Source organism: Capra hircus, chromosome 3 (genome assembly GCF_001704415.2).
Source record: "Capra hircus breed San Clemente chromosome 3, ASM170441v1, whole genome shotgun sequence".
Classification (NCBI taxonomy): domain Eukaryota; kingdom Metazoa; phylum Chordata; class Mammalia; order Artiodactyla; family Bovidae; genus Capra; species Capra hircus.
Genome location: NC_030810.1, coordinates 119041478 through 119053898, shown reverse-complemented (window position 1 = coordinate 119053898; position 12421 = coordinate 119041478). Strand labels below are relative to the sequence as shown.

The window sequence follows — 12421 nt, the reverse complement described above, 5'->3', positions numbered from 1 at the left end:
CCTCCTCCCTCCCTCTGCTCTGGGCCTGACCCAGACTTCCCCTTCCTCCAGCCCCCTCCCAGGAGAGGGGCGCTGATACCGCCTGACTCACCTCCTTTGCAACGGCGGCCTGCTCCCTGAACCGCCCAGCCAACTGGGCCACCGAGGGGGGTGCGGAGTCGTCCACAATGGCGTTGGTCTGTGCCGGCCTCTGTGCCTGGCAAACCAAGGGGAAGCCAAAGTTAACCAGCAAATACACACCTGGCACTCGGAGCGTCAGCACAAGGGGCCACGCGAGGGGCCTGCTCTGTGACAGTGAGGCCTTCTCCCAGCATTTTGCAATTGGCTTCTGCATCAGAGATTTAAAGCCTCCTTCATCAACTGCATTTTGTATGCATATCTACAATGTCCTCGGCCCCGGGGTGTGGCTCTATCTGGAAAGGAATTAAAGTTGCCCTGGGGGGTGGGTCGCGGAGGGCCCAGGGATCTAGGAGGCAGGACAAGGCTGGGTTCCTCATTCTACAAAGACCTGGCCTGCAGAGGGCTCTATCAGAGACAGTCTCCCCTTAGCCAAAGGGCGCTTCGGAAACTGGAGGCTGGCAAAATGCGCTGGAGCGAGTCCAGTGCATGACTGGATCTAGTGGGATGAGCAACTGCCCTGGATTGAACTTAAAACATTTTTTTAAAATTTGTGGCTGTGGGGGATCTTCGTTGCTCCATGCAGGATTTCTCTAGTTGCAGAGAGTGGAGGCTACTCTTAATTGTGGAGAGCAGGGGCTCCTCATTGTGGTGGCTTCTCTTGTTGTGAAGCATGTGCTCTAGGGTGTGCAGACACAGTAGTTGTGGGACAAAGGCTGAGTCGCCTTGAGGCATGTGGGATCTTCCTGTACCAAGAACCAAACCCATGTCCCCTGCATTGGCAGGCAGATTCTTAACCAGTTGGCCACCAGGGAAGTCCTGGATTGAACTTTTGACAAGTATTTTTGCATCTTATTTCTCTTACTTGGTTTGAGTGCTTTGGTCATAGAAACGCTCAGAAAATATTTGTTGAGCTAATAAACAACACGAGAGTCAAATAGCATGGCAGATGAGAACCAGACTATCTGGATTTGACCACTGAGTTGCTCCATCTCCTTAGCTCAGTGACCTTGGGCAAATGACTTTCTCCATTTGTACCTCGGTAGGGATAACAGTAGCACGTTGTTCACATGGTGGTTCTGCAGGTCAAGTGACTTACTATGTATCTGAAGTGTGGGGACAAGGCCTAGGACATAAGAGCTTCAGAAGCGCTGTTACTGCTATTTCTAAGAACCCTTGGCAATGACCTCAGTGAACCACAGTCACTGCTCACTCTCGCATGCCATTTGCCACCAAGACTCATTCGAGGAGTCAGCAAGCCCTGGAAACAGACACTTCACTTCTGCCTTATTACATGTGGCCTACAAAAGCCCCTGACTTTCATAATTTTTTAAAAATGTCCAGTCTTAGTGACATTCAGCTTTTATTTTTGGTGACCATGATGATAGCATTTTGCACACAGGCTGCAAACCTCTCCACTCCACCTGCTCATGTCTAGCTTGAAACTGAGAGAATCTGGGTAGCAGTTGCCCAACAAAGACATCTTGGTCTTTCCATGGAGCTCATGGCCTACAAGCACGCTCCAGCTGCAAACTTGCATCCCTCCACACACACATCCATGCGCATACGCACACACACATACTCTCACATACATGTCCTACACCCTCCTTTTTGTGCTGAAAGTGTCTCTGAGCTTTCATATTTGAGTGCTACCTCTGAAGGAAATATCACTGGTAATACCATGACATTGTCCCATTGGAGCAGGAGGGGCAACCACCTGCCCCACAATGACCTCAGGTGAAGTTGAGTAAGTGTGGGCAAAACTTTGAGAAGAGGGCTTTGCTTCGAGATAGGAAAGAACTGCTGGGACACAGAGCTTCTGATCTGTGAACAGGCTGTTCTAGAGGAAAAGGCAGGTCCCTGCTATAAGTCAAGTTTATCCCCATTTCAGCCTAAATATCAAATACTGATTTCAAAAAAAGATGTTTAAGGATTCGCCTCTCTTCAAGATGCCAGAATTCCCCACAGCGCTGGAGAAGGGGGTGGGGAGCCTCAGTGCCCGCCCTGACATGTGCCCCACACTGGCCATGCAAGGCCTGGTCAGAGGTGAACATCATGTCCTCCTGGAACAATGGAGAGGTTCCAGGGACAGAGCAATTTATTAATTGAGCTGCTCCTGGCAAACATGCTGGGCCGGTCCGTCGGTCTCAGTCTCTCTGTCCGCTGCTATTTATTGCTCGCGACCTGCTGACAGCGCACTTTACCTCAGCCCCGAAGGCGCCAATCACCGGTGGTGCAGGAAGAAACGTTCCAGATAAAAATAGAGCTGAAGGGGAATCAGAAACTCCGCCCTAACTTCCCTTCTTGAAACCAGGCTTGGCAAGGGGTGAGAGAACTACAAGCCTTCTGGAAGGACTTAGGACTTAAAAGCTAGGTTGAAGGAAAGATTGTGATGCGTCTGAATTTGCTTTCCTGGAGCCCAGTGAATGGGTTTTCTTTAGAATGTCTGTGGACTCCAGAGCTTGTTGAAGCCCGGCAAATCCATTCCCTACCAGCACCTCTCATTCTGTGTTGTGGAAGAGTGATTGATTGTTGCCTTCTCTCAGTTGGGCAGAAGTTAAGAGAGGGCAAGTAACTTAGCCAGAGTCACACCGGAGAGGCCAGACAAAATAATCTGAGAAACACTTGATCCAATACCTAATAATCCAACAATGAACATCAGTTAAATAGCCTAATTTGTGAAGGTGCTTTGAAAACTGTAAAGTGATATATAAATAGTAAATCTATTATAAGCCACTGGGTTACACGGGTACAAAGGAGCCAGTGTGTCTTTGGGGATGGTCAGGCACTGTGGTTTAGCCTGTTTGAGGCTTTGCCTGGATTTCTGCCTTGCACTTGTGGCAGGTACCACTACTGACCTGTTCCAGCGGGTCAACATCACATCACCTTGGCCCCAGGCAGGTGAGCAACATTTTTTCCCTCTCTCTCTCTCTCTTATCTCACTCAGCCCTGAGACTGATTTGGGAAGGTCATGCTCCTACCTTGATTGTTCTTAGATCTGAGCATGACTTTCGCATCTCTGCCTTGTCCCAAACTTTCCTGGGACCCCCCCACCCCTACCCCCTAAGCAGCATTCTTTCTCTGTTCCAAAGTTATCCATTAAGTATTGAACACAGAGTCAGGAACACAGAAAGTCGTCCTCAAAGGGGGCCTTCTTCCCCACCTCCCATCCAACCCAGCTTGTGGTGTCAGGGTCTGGGCCCTGCTCCCAGAGTCACTGCCACCATCAACTCCACCTGCACCCACCTCCAGGTCTTGGTCACGTTTTGATCTCTGTGGATCCTTTCTTCTTGGGACAAATCTCCATGTCTTAAATCTATTTTCTCAACCCATTCCCACATGCGACCTGCTTTAGTTGACACTCATGCTTACAGACTGCAGCCCCCAACCCACCTTGCTGGGCCCAGAGCCTGCTGACCAAGCCCTTGCTGCCACTGTTCCAGCCCAGCTCTGCCAGCAAGCTTGGAAACCAGTCCTATGGTTCCCTCAACTTTGCCAAGGCCAGAAGAAAATCACCTCTGGGGTTTACTTTCTGTTTCTATGGGACTTTCTTCAGAGAACTGAGGAGCCCGTGTGTCTGGACAGCATGGAACTTCCCCCTCACTGTTGCCGCGATGAATAAATACAACCTGGATGCTGCCAACCATTTGCATAGTGGAAGCTTTGTGTACAGGCCCAAGTCAGACTCTGCCCTGGCTGTGCCCATTTCCCCACCCTCCTCCTCGGCCCAGGTCTAAGTTTCTACCAGTCTATGGTCCACGGTTCAGGGTCACAAGGCACCAGGGGAGGCCTCATCTACAGCTTGGGGGAGAATCAGTGAGGGGGGTCTGCCTGGGGCCTGAGGAACCCCTGCTCTTAGCTAACAGGAAGGTTGTCTTGCTCACCAGAAACAGGACAGGCAACCCAGAGCCTCAAAACATAGGTATGCTCGCTTCTTTGCTCTTTTAGAACTGCAGTGGATCACTCACCCGCTTCCAACTTAGATCTTCATTTCATTTATTTATTTATTTTTTAATTTTTTAGATCTTCATTGTAAAAGGATCAACAGACAGTCTCTTGGGGGAATGCCGCAGTGATTCCTTCGTCTTTTTGTGTGCTTACCTTACCTGAACTCTTCAATTCACCACTGAGCTTAACCGTTACCACTCGGGAATGATGGAAAGGACGATGGACTAGGAACCAGGCCGGCCAGTTTGACGCACCCACCTTACTTAGAGCAGCGGCTACGTGGGAGGCACTGTTCTTATAGCACTTGATACATTTTTCTCTCATTCTCACAGTACCTCTTCTAGAACAGAAAGTGACCCAGAATTGCTAACTTATTCTTCAAGCTAGTAAGTGCTGCATTATCTGGATTCCAAAGATCTCCTTCCGCACAGACACGCTTTGTTAACTCTAGCCCTTCTCTTCAAGAGTTGTCTCAGTCAGTGTCTCAGCAAACACTCTGTCCCGAGCCCCGCGCTCAAGCAGTCAGTGTCTCAGCAAACACCTCTGTCCCGAGCCCCGCGCTCAAGCAGTGAACAAGACAGAGTTCCTGCTCTTAGGGAGCGGCTGCGCCAGCGAGGGGCGCAAACAGCAAACACAGAGCAGAGAAACAAGGAAGAGAACTTCAGGGCCACGAAGAAGAGGAAACAGGGTGCTTCACCTATGGGGCTGTGAGCAGCCATCTCTGAGGAGGAGCCATCTGAACTTCCAGGTGGGAAAAAGGTGGAAAGAAAACTGTTCTGAGCAGAAAGCACCAAGAGGAACAAAGGGTGAGGGACAGAGAAGACAAGTGTGGCAGGGACCTGTCGCATCCAAAATATGAGGAGACATAAGGCAGTCTGGGCCCCACTGCATGAGGCCTTGAGGATCATAGCAAGCAGTTTGTAGTAATATTTTACTCCAAGTGAATGGAACACCATTTGGAGGGTTTTGAGGAGAGATGTGACCTGAAGTACATATCAAAAGGCTGTCTGTAGAGAACGGATGACCGTGGAAGCAGGGGGGCCAGGAGGAAGGTTCTGGCCGTGGTGCAGCTGAGCAGTGACGGTGGAACGGACCAGGACTGTAGCAGCAGGCGGTAAAAGGGGTGAAGCTGAGACAGCTGCGAATTATTGATGCACTGGGTGTGGGAAGAGAAAAGGGCAATCAAGGAGGATTCCCAGGTGTTTGACTTGGACAACAGAATGCACGGGATATTTTTTCCTGGGTTGGGGAGGGTTTGTTGGAGAAAGATGTGGGTAGGGAAAGGTAGGGGGTCAATAGTTCTTTCTTGGTAAAGCCTGGTGGGCTGCCGTCTATGGGTTCGCACCGAGTTGGATACGACTGAAGCGACTTAGCAGCAGCAGCAGCAGCCTGACCGTTTGAAATGTCTATTAGATATCCATGCAGGGTGGGAGTTAAATATACACCCAAGTCTTAAATTCAGAGGAGGTTTCCAGGCTGGAAACAAAACTTTGAGAGTCAGTAGATAGTGATAGTATTTGAAGTCACCAAACTAAATAAAATCAGAAGATACAGAGAAGAGGTCTAAATACAGAGAAGAGTCTCTGGAGAAGAGGTGCAGAGACTGAACTCCTTATTAGCACTGAGCTGCCTTTCATTCACAACAGTGATGGGACTGCTTTTCTTATTCCAGGAGGAGCCTTGCAGACATTTTGGTGCAGACTTCAGACAGGCTGGGTTGAGGCCAGATTTAGGTGAGAGAGGATCAGAAACCCTGAAATGCCATTGGAAGAGAAAGTCTTGTGTCCTGCATCCATGCAGCTGGGTCAGATATTCAGCACTTCTTGGGCATCTGTAGACACTTCACAATGCACTGGAATAACAGTGACTGGGGCCGTGGGGGCTGGAGGGATGGAGAGCAGGTGACGAAGAAGTACAACAACTAAGCAAGGCAGAAGAGGAGAAACAGGTACACATGAATGCTGATCAACTATTTCGCATTAAGACCAAAAATAGTGCAAATATTCTCTACCTCCCCACTTGTCAGCTTTAAGAGTTTGAAAATGGCAAGTCCTTAGCCTCTGAAGCTCTATCCCAGGGAGAAACCCAGGTAGGATGCCCAGCTCACACAAAGGATCCACAGGCCATTCCCCGGGGAGTTCGTCACTCCATGGGACCTCCAGGGCTTTCCCCTGCCTCCCAGCACGTGGTGCTACAGCCCAGGGGCCTGGACAGGGTTAAGCAACCCTGAGTCAGCGGACGTCAGCCTGACTGCTTCAGTGGGCTTAGAAGCAGGGTAGCTCAGTCTCCGGGGCCTGGCCAGCCACCCAGGTGGGGTCAGTGGGCTTGGTGGCGGTGGCAGAGGCAGGGTTAGCCCAGGCACAGTCTCGAGTAACAGCAAGGACAACAAAGCAACGGGAGGGAGCCATTCACCCCAAATGTCACGGTGGTCGAGGACCTTATCGGTGCAATCTGGGAGATGATGTGAAATTTCTCCGTGAAACCTGTCAATTGTTGTATAAGCATAAGGATAAAAATGCATTTTGAGTCTTGTGGGGTTGGGGATGTGCACGGATGATATGACAGGAGCAGAAAGAACAGCTAATTCAGAGGTAAATCAAGTCTTTTTTCTCTGACACATATTGGGGGTAGATCTTTTCGAGCCTCAGGATCCTTGTTGGTAAGTGAGATTATTAACATCCATTGGCCTTTCCTCCAACCCAAATTGCCATCAGTTGGCCATTGTGTGTGCGTGCATGCTAAGCTGTTTCAATTGTGTCTGACTCTTTGCAACCGTATGAACTGTAGCCTGCCGGGCTCCTCTGTCCGTGGAGATTCTCCAGGCAAGAATACTGGAGTGGGTTGCCATGTCCTCCTCCAGGGGATCTTCCTGACCTAGGGATCAAACCCTCATCCCTTACATCTCCTGAATTGGCAGGCAGGTTCACCTGGGAGGCCCAGTTGGCCTTTGCTCCAAACCAAACTGCAACATGTGCCTGATGTCTGGAGCCTGCGCCACCCTCCTCCCGCTAAGAGGAGGAGGCAGCCAATATCCTGAGTCCCCGCAAGGTTCACAATCAGCCCTGTATGCAAGAGGCAGAGTGTACAGATCACAGGTTATGGTGCCGCATGTGGGGCAGGGGAGCATACAGCTCAGGCTTCTTTCCAGACTGCCTGGGTTCAAACATATACTGTGCATATACTGTGGCTCTGAACAAGTTACCTAACTTCTTTGTGCCTCAGTTTCCATCTATGAAATGGGGAGAATACACTGAGGGAAGTCCCGGGTTGTCATCTAGTCTACCCTTGCCCTTCCATTCTCTCTGGGGCACAGGTCTCCCAGAGGGAGCCCCAGCCAGCTAAGACATGCTCCTTGCTGCTTTCTGCCATTCTTAGTTCATAAATGGGCAGTCATGAGTTGGTCATTGGCGGTCTACACGTAACAGATACTTAACAAGATGGACGGTTAACAGACATTCCTTTCCTGAGTTTTCAAACCATCCCTGAGAAACTGATGTGCGTACTAACTGGCAATTAAGAAAAATAAAGCTGACTGTAATTTTACAGCTTTTAAGGTCATGACCTAGGTCATGTCCCCTCTTCCTTCTCTCCTTCTTCTTCTGATTATGATTATTGCTATTATTTTATATGCTCTCCTACCATCTCTCAGAGGCTTGCCAGTAAGGACACACTAAGTCCTGAGTATGGTTTTGGAGCTGCCCTTTCTTGTGTGACCTTGGTCAAGACACATGAGCTAGTGAAACCTCAGCTTCCTCATCTGTACAGTGGGAAGAGCACCTGCCTTGACTTCCTCTAGGGATAGTTGTGAGGCTCTCGGGATGCAGTGAATTATAGCACACTGGAGAAGAGATACACAGAGACTCACAGGATGGATACTGTGCACACCCAGAGTTTATGGCCTACTAAGGAACAGTGGTGATTAGGCAAGTATTTAAACCATGATCAGGATCAGGGACTTCCCTGCTGATCCAGTAGCTAAGACTGCACTCCCAATGCAGAGGGCCCAAGTTCAATCCCTGGTCAGGGAACTAGATCCCACATGCTGCAACAAAGAGTTCACATACCACGACTAAGACCTGGTGCAATCAATAAATATTTTTGTAAAAGTATGATGGGTCAGCCAGTGCAGAAGGCAGAATAGCCCCCAAAGATGTCCACATCCTAACCGTGGAACCTGTGGTGATGTTAGGTTACATGGCAAGGCGTGCAGGTGGAATTAAAGTTGTTAATCAGTTGACCTTAAAGTGGGGCACTGCCCTGGATTATCTAAGTGGGCCCAATGCAATCCAAAGTGCTCTTAGAAGTAGGAGAGGAGGGCAGAAGAGTCAACGTCAGAGTGATGGGATATGAGAAAGACTTGACCTACTATTGCTGGCTTTGATGATGGGGGAAGAGGCCACATGCCGGAATGCAGGTAGCCTCTAGAAGCTGGGAAAGGCAAGTCTCCAGAAGAAAGGCAGCCCAGCCAACACCTTGATTCTAGTCTCAGTGAGATCTGTTTGGAACTTCTGACCTCCAGAATGATAAGATAATAAATTTATTTTGTTTTGGCTACGAAGTTTGTGGTCATTCATTGCATCAGCCATACGAAAGTAAACCAGGCAGTAAGTACTTGCTGACCCACTGTGGGCTCTGAGGTCTGGGGACATGGTGCTGAAGAAGAGAGTCCTGAGTCCATACTCTTGCTGGAGTTCACATTCCAGGGGAGACAGGCAGTGACCCAGTAAGCGAGTGCATGTTGGTGCCCGGAGTGGTCGGTCACAGGAGGCCTCCCCAAGGAGGAGCAGACGGAGGTGACATTGAGTTCAGGATGTTGTGACTGGAGAAGGACAGGGTGAAAAGCATAACACGGGCACCCAATCTGGCTAGAGGTATCCAGGAGGACTTCTAGAAGGAAGCCCCAACGTGGACAAGCTTGGAGGGTGGGCAGAGTTAGTCACTCTTCTGCTGAGGGAGCCACATGCGAAGGATGCAAGGCTGGGGCTCCTCACTGAACTACCAGAAGTCCCTAAGCCTGGCTCATGGCATGTGGCCTGAGGGGAAGGTGAGGCTGCACAGGAAACAGAGGCCAGAGCGGACCCTGTGCTCAGGGCCATGCTAAGTCATTGGAAGGTTTTTAGAAAAAGAGTAAAACAGAGGGTCCGCTAAAACGAATGGGCTTATTTCGATGGTCGCTTTGGCTGCAGTGTGAGAGATGGACGGGCCACTGCCACTGTCGTGAAAGGCATACTTACTTATCTGACTGCGCCGGGTCTTAGTTGTGGCACATGGGATCGATCTTTGTTGCAGCATTCAGGATCTTAATCGTAGCATCTGGGATCTAGTTCCCCGACCAAGGAGTGAACCCAGGGCCCCTGCTGTGGGAGAATAGAGTCCACCAGGGAAGTCCAGCCAAAAAGGTTTTGATGGATAGGAACCTCTGGTCACTGACTTACAATTGCTAGCTGTGTTGTGCCATTATGATCACTTCTTGAAAATCTGCAAATCTTCAGCAGAAGTTCTACTGAAAGCGGCAGCTTGTATTTGTGGGTGCTTTTTAAAGGCAGTAGAGTGAGAATCAAGCATCTGTGCCCCACAGGTGGTAAAGAAATGCCTTCAAGAGGCAGAGTTTATTGATTCAAACACTAGTAGATAATGAGCCCTACACAGGCCAAGGATTCAGAGTGTTTAGGTCTCCCAGGCTTACAGGAAAATGGACAGCAAGGATTCAGTAGAGGCAGAAAACTGGGACCAAGATCAGATAAGTTCATCTAGGAATTAACAACTCTCTCAAGGATGACTTAGACATAGGGTTGCAGTCAACACTGTAGATCTCAAGAGTACAAGACCAGACAGAATGGTGCCCTGAACTAGGGGAGGGTCCATGGAGATGGAGAACATTAACAGGAACTTAAAAGCAACTTAGGAAAAAGGACTATCTGGAACGAGTGACAGACCAGGTAGGTGCAGAGAGGAGTCAAGATGCTGCCCAGATGCTGAGTGGACAGGGGTGCCATCCACAGAGATGGTGAGCCCCAGTGAGAGCAGGGCTAGGAGGAAAGAGGCAAGAGGTGGCTAGAGAAGGAAAAGGTGCCCAGAAGGGGAGAGTGATCACAGCAGAGGGTCCAGGATGGATCCTTGAAAGCTTGGAATTTTTGGAGTCAGATGAACCTGCGCTTGAAACTTGGCTCCTGTTACAAAGTGTTGGCTCAGCTCGAAGACAGGCTGGGTGAGTGGAGGCGAGAAAGGAGATGGAGAGGGTCCTGGGATGAAGAGGAGGAAGCAGTGACTTTGCAGTTCAGGCTGGGTGCCTGCACCACCAAAATAGTCTTCTTCCAACTGTGGGTGTGCAGAGAAGGAAAATCAAATTCAACCTTGTGAGCCTGGCAGCCTCAGAGCAGTTGGCTTTTGTTTTTGTTTTTTCTTTTTAGGGGAAAGGGGAAGAGTGTGGGAAAAATGCCTACATAGCTAGCTTAGGTGATTCAGGGGGATTCACAGCCTAGGCCAACAAGTAAATCTACAATCCATCTGCTCTTCAAAGAGAATTCAGAGACTCCTGTCACATGCTCTCCATGCTGGTTAGTCCCCTAAGAAGCCTGATCTCGCTGCAAGTCCCTCTGACTCCTGGGGTTTGCTGCAGACACCTGGAGGCCTCCTAATAATATCCTTCATGGGGGACCATTTCTGCCTCCCAAGTGGGAGTGACATGTGAGTGAATCCTGAGGCCTGGGACATTTGTCCTTCATGTCCCAACAGTAAGCCCAAGCATACCTTCTAAGATTAGAACAAGTTGCTCAAGGACAAGGGCCTGCCTCCCAGTTAGCTGTAGCCTCTCCTATTACAGCGGCTCTTCTTCCTTCCCTCCCCTTTCCCCTTGCAGTCTGGAGCTGCACTCTTAGCAGGACGTCTCTTGGGATGCTCTGTGGGTTGGGTCCCCCTGGGCAGGGTGTAGTGCTGGATGCGAGGCTTCTTTTTGCTTTACCACATCTTGGATTCATTCATTCACTCATTCTTCCTGTACTCCAGGACCTGTGCCAGGATATAGCAATGAACAAGATGATGCAGGTCTTTTCATAATGGAAGCTGCAGTCTAATGAGGGCAACCATTCAGCAACCATTATTATTTTTACTCCAGTTTATTGTTTCTTAGGGTGATAAACACTGCAGAGGGAAAGGACTAGAAAAGCAAGGGATAAGGGGATCTGACCCAAAAATGTGATGTTTAAATAGAGGTCTGGAAGAGAAGAAGTGATCCAAGCAGCGTGTGTGTGATAAGGGAGGGAGGGGTATAGCCAAGGGCATTCCAAGGAGAGTTTACCCAAAGGCCTGGAAATGAGAAGAGCAGGATGTGTTTGAGGAAATAAAAGGAGGCCAATGTATAGAACTCAGTTCAGTTCAGTTCAGTCGCTCAGTTATGTCTGACTCTTTGCAACCCCATGGACTGCAGCAGGCCAGGTTTCCCTGTCCATCACCAACTCCCAGAGTTTACTTAAACTCATGTCCATCAAGTTGGTGATGCCATCCAACCATTTCATCCTCTGTCGTCCGCTTCTCCTCTGCCTTCAGTCTTTCCCAGCATCAGGGTCTTTTCCAGTGAGTCAATTCTTTGCATCAGGTGGCCAAATTATTGAAGTTGCAGTTTCAGCATCAGTCCTTCCAATGAATATGCAGGACTGATTTCCTTTAAGATGGACTGGTTGGATCTCCTTGCAGTCCAAGGGTTTCTCAAGTCTTCTCCAACACCACAGTTCAAAAACATCAACTCTTCGTTGCTCAGCTTTCTTTATAGTGCAAGTCTCACATCCATACATGACTACTGGAAAAACCATAGCTTTGACCAGATAGACCTTTGTGAGCAAAGTAGAATGTCTCTGCTTTTTAATATGCTATCTAGTTTGGTCATAACTTTTCTTCCAAGGAGCAAGCATCTTTTAATTTCATGGCTGCAGTCACCATCTGCAGTGATTTTGGAGCCCCCCCCAAAATAAAGTCTCTCACTGTTTCCACTCTTTTTCCATCTATTTGCCATGAAGTGAGAGGACCTGATGCCATGATCTTAGTTTTTGAATGTTGAGTTTTAAGCCAGCTTTTTCACTCTCCTCTCTCAGTTTCTGCCATAAGTGTGGTGTCATCTGCATATCTGAGGTTATTGATATTTCTCCCGGCAATCTTGATTCCAGCTTGTGCTTCATCCAGCCTGGCGTTTCACATGATGTACTCTGCATATAAGTTAAATAAGCAGGGTGACAATATACAGCCTTGACGTACTCCTTTCCCTATCTAGAACCAGTCTGTTGTTCCATGCTCAGTTGTAACTGTTGCTTCTTGACCTGCATAAACATTTCTCAGGAGGCAGGTGAGGTGGTCTGGTATTCCC

The 12421-nt window shown here is 49.1% G+C and overlaps 1 protein-coding gene across 3 annotated transcripts in view; it reads right to left on the bottom strand.

The window, feature by feature from the left end:
* RCSD1 (RCSD domain containing 1) overlaps positions 1–12421 on the bottom strand; it is a 71345-nt gene that overhangs the window by 21367 nt on the left and 37557 nt on the right. For all 3 annotated transcript variants that reach the window (XM_005677081.3, XM_018046446.1, XM_018046445.1), the window contains exon 2: positions 92–196. In XM_005677081.3, coding sequence (XP_005677138.2) covers positions 92–196 — 105 coding nt within the window. The remainder of the gene's footprint in view (positions 1–91; positions 197–12421) is intronic.